The sequence below is a fragment of the Cyprinodon variegatus genome, unplaced genomic scaffold (genome assembly GCF_000732505.1).
Source record: "Cyprinodon variegatus isolate N-32 unplaced genomic scaffold, C_variegatus-1.0 Scaffold720, whole genome shotgun sequence".
NCBI classification, from domain to species: domain Eukaryota; kingdom Metazoa; phylum Chordata; class Actinopteri; order Cyprinodontiformes; family Cyprinodontidae; genus Cyprinodon; species Cyprinodon variegatus.
In genome coordinates, this window is record NW_015151173.1 from 58,406 (window position 1) to 62,898 (window position 4,493).

General features: G+C 36.3%; 1 protein-coding gene across 1 annotated transcript in view; it reads right to left on the reverse strand.

Annotated features, from left to right (window-relative positions):
- Nucleotides 1-1,121: 1,121 nt before the first annotated feature.
- LOC107097746 (trace amine-associated receptor 13c-like) overlaps nt 1,122-4,493 on the reverse strand; it is an 11,512-nt gene continuing 8,140 nt past the window's right edge. Inside the window, exons 3-4 of the mRNA XM_015395027.1 lie at nt 2,038-2,206; nt 1,122-1,932 (exon numbers count right to left, since the gene is read on the reverse strand). Coding sequence (XP_015250513.1) covers nt 1,122-1,932; nt 2,038-2,206 — 980 coding nt within the window. The remainder of the gene's footprint in view (nt 1,933-2,037; nt 2,207-4,493) is intronic.

The following is a 4,493-nucleotide window of genomic DNA, read 5'->3' on the forward strand; positions in this document are numbered from 1 at the left end:
AAGCTGCTCATTCACTGTTGCTGTATGCATCAAATTTTTGTTTTGTTTACATTCTGTGTATACAAGATGACAATAAAGTTTGTCTAAGTCTAAGTGGCTGGATTAAAGCATTGCAGCAATAGAGCAAGAGCTTGTGGTGACGGAAAGACTGGGATTGCCAGTTAACCCAAACTGCTGGTGTCATTTCAAAAAGCTAAAGAGGACATATTGGATTTAAAAAAATCACTTTTGTCTTTAAAGATAAGGTTGCTTTGGATATTTTATTTTTCTTAATAAAATGTGTATTTATTGTGGTCATAGTTATCTAATAGTAGAATACATTTCATGATCTGAAACTTTTAAGGCTGACACAAAGCAAAAACAGAGCAAAATAAATATTTAGGAGGCAAATATGGTCAGCACTGAACTAACGTTTGTTCAGGCAAACACAACCTTTTCAGTTTAAATAAATGCCAACAGAGCAGAAAAATATAATTCTAGATGCCTTCTGGATGTCAGGTAAACCATTTCAATGTAATGCAAAAATGTATCTAACAGAAACTTTGTTGTACAGTGCAAACACTTCACCTCCACCTCTTATGCCTATTTAATGTTATATGTTTATTAAACTCAGGGAACATGCAAAATCCGACATTTCTAATGTGTAAATACAACCTTACAAAGGTGCTGAAAGTCATATTGGGTTAACATATTTAATCAACCACAAACACCTTTCAGCCACATTAATATATCAAATAGATCTTAACACAGTGAGCTTTTTTTTTTTTTACTCTTTAACCATTTTTAAAATTTGACAACTGTTGTGTATGTAGTGATTGAGACTGCCCTGAAATAACTTTATTTTAGGCCTGCTAAAACTTGACACAGGAGGGTGTAATCTAAAACATCACATATTTTTAAACTTAAATGAGAGTAATGTAGGTACGGTAAGGTTGGGCTTGATATAGTGAATAGTGCATTTTAAATGAAAATATGATCAAAATACAGCTTCTTTATTCTGTTGTATAGTGATTACAATACAAAGACTGATACAGGATAACCCATCTATGTTTGAACAAAAAATTATTCTACTTTGCTGCAGTTTATATCCTCCATTGAAAATGTAAACTTAAGCATCCAGACTACTGCATATTGATGTCACAGGAGCCATGCTGGAATATCTGAAGGGTAAATATCAGCTTAATTGATTTTCTAAACCAGGGGTAAAAAAAGGCATAGATTATGGGGTTTAAGCAGGAGTTAAAAAAGAACAAACATATGACAAATGCAGCTGATGAAGCACTCATAGAGCTATCTTCTCCTGAAAGAGCAACACAATAATATGGGCACATACAGAGCAAAAAAACTAACACTACAAGACCAAGGGTTTTTGCTGCCTTTACTTGGGATTTTTTAGCAACCACTAAAGGACGGAGAGGGGCAGCTGAAATGTGAGAGCGCATGGCTCTAGACTGAGATATGGCAACCACAAACACTCTGAGATACAAAACTACAATAACACCAATTGGAACAATAAAGGAAAAGACAAGATCCACATATCCTGCTATATGGCTAATGACAAAGGCACATTCTCCAACACAAGAGTTATACCTGCCTGGCTGTTTGAGGTTGTCCAACAGAATCAAACTTTGAAATAGCCAAGAACTGATCCAACATAGGAAGATGCAAATCTTTACTCTGCCTTGTGTGATTTTGGTGGAGTAATGGAGAGGGTAACAAATGGCTACATATCGGTCAAAAGATATGAGCACCATTGTTCCTATTGATGCAGAAGTGATAACATATGCTAAATATTGATACACAGTACACATAATGTCTCCAAGAAACCAGCAGCCGTCTATGAGAACGATTTGAAATAACAATATAAGGCCCACAGAGAAGTCTGAGGTGGCCAGCGAGAGAAGGAGGAGGTTGGTGGTAGTATGCAGCTGCCTGTGGATGGACAGAAATATACCTTTAGGTTTTCAGATGTTATATAATTTAGCAATAAATGAAAAGGCTAGAGTAAAAAACTGCAATACAATCATAGTTGGGTACCTGAAGTGTGAAATAGAGATGATGACCAGCAAGTTAAGAAATGCAGTGATGACAGAGATTGAGTAAAGCACAATGTGCATGAGGATGACTTCAATGTGAGGAAGATTCAGCTTTCTGCAGGAGGAGTTAAAGAACTCTGGGAAGCAGAGTTCATCTTCCTCCATCATCTCTAGTGGAACAACAAGACACTTGACTCTAAAAACCTTTTGTTTTTTGTCATCCTGTTACATTTTCTCCACCCCCTCCTAAGTGTTCATGTGTAAGCTGTTTAATTTAACCTGTAGAGATGTAATAGAGTTTTTTTCATCTCCTTATATGGCCAAATTCTTTCTTAAAACTGTCATGTTCAGAACTAGAAGCTTCTACTCAATGTTACCTTTTCTTTACTTTTCTTCTTGTCAATGTTTGAATGAAATGCAACTTTTCCAACATACCAACCCACCTTAAACTCAATTCATACCTTAGTACTAACCGAGCAAAAATTGGTTAAAAAAAACATTGTAAAGACGAAATGATTTAAGTCCAAATAAAATCTAATTGAAGGATGAAAAGCGGTAATCTTCAAAATGTCCATTATTGGACTACAGTTGGACAAAATCAGACCGACAAAACAAAACCCAATTTTCAAAAAATATTTTTGGACTAAATTAAGCCTATGACAGACTAACCAGATTTAACCTGAAAACCAACATCTAAATTACATCTGCTGTTTTTAATGGTTTATCATACACACTTTGATAAGACCGCCCAAGTCTTTCATTTCATAAGATAGCCAGAAACAGACATTTCAGAGTCTTGCATGCAAGACTTGGGGATTTTTGTTTCTATTGTCAATCCATGTCTGTTGGCTGTCACTAGAGTCCTGCCATTAGGGCTCCCAGACTGTCACCCTGTAATAGTGGTTTGGGCTTGCCCTGGGCAATAGTCTGATATTATTAATTCACCAACAATCCCTCATGCTAGTGCTGTAGCCTACTGTATTTCTCTCACCTCCAGGTTTGATAATTATTGCTGGCACAAAAGCTAGTACTGCATAGAAATAGCTGTAATTTTTATTTTTATCACTATGATTTAATTTATTTGATCCGTGTCAATTTGGATATATGTAAACTGAATTGTCTGTTGTTTTCTATGCTAATTTCTACAGGCCAACAACCGGCTTTGGTTGTGATGGTCCCTTCTGGGGGCAATTGGTCATTCTTCTGGTTTAAGACAATATTTCTGTATTTTTATTGCTGGATGTGTGTGTGTTGGAACCATTCTGTCAGATCCAGAACAATCAAAGTTGAGTTATGCGAGTGTCTCTATTTTTGTGTGTGAGTAACAATGTTTTTTTATTTTTTCCGTTTTTCTATTAGCATTTTTATATTGAATAAAGCAGCATGTTTTAATTAAGTAAATAAACTATTATATGGGATGTAATTGTCTCTAGCCTCATGTGTAGCTGGTCTATGGGAATTAATTTAACTTTGAAGTGTAATTGTTTAAATAAATTCTGTTTACATTAAAATAGTGTTGCTCTGCACTAGTTGCACTGTTTCCATCACTATCCTCTAGGAGTGTGGTGGCAGCTTAGTTTCTGTTATAATAACATTAGGAATGTTCAGGAGCTCTTGACTCCAGAGCTTTGAGGTATGGTGTTGGGTTTCTGACGAAAAGGTTCACACTTAATAAATATTCCTATGAGCAGCTTTACTTCATACATGTTTAACTTGTTACATGGATTAATAGAGTACTAATAGTTCAGAGGGCCCGGTGGCGCCAGTGTACGGCAGCCTCGCTTCTCTCAGTGAGCCCCAGGGCAGCTGTGGCTACAATGTAGCTTGCCACCATCAGTGTGTGAGTGTGTGCGTGAATGGGTAAATGACTGAATGTAGTGTAAAGCGCTTTGGTCAAGTCTCCTAACTTGAAAAAGCACATATAAGTACAGGCCATTTGCCATTTACTACATGGCCCCAATATATGACATACATGAGAAATCATTGAAGGTGTTACCAAGAGGAAAAAGAAAAACCCCGCCTGTGATATTCAGGAAATGCCACGTCTTGAGTTGTGATGCATTGGCTAACATTTGAGCTAGCAAAACTGAGCTATTTGACTTGATCTTTTTTGTAGGCATCCTATAACCCTTTTTAACCACACGCTTAGGATGCAATCAACTATTTAATGGCCATTATTGGATGTGTCAGTCCTACTGAATGGCTCAGATTGTGCCTAATCTACCTTCTAGTAGGTTTCTAATGGCTGATAATGTGAGGCTTATCACTGATAACAGTCGCTTTGGCCAAATCTAAAACCTCAAGTTTCACTTTCTATTTAACTACTTTATACTTTTTTAAATCTATTTTATATACAACCAACCTTCTTTTTTTTAAATGGGTTTTGAAACTTTACTTGGAGTAAATTACCCACCTCTCAATCACATGGATTTAATGTGGTGTTTAAAAGCAACTCAG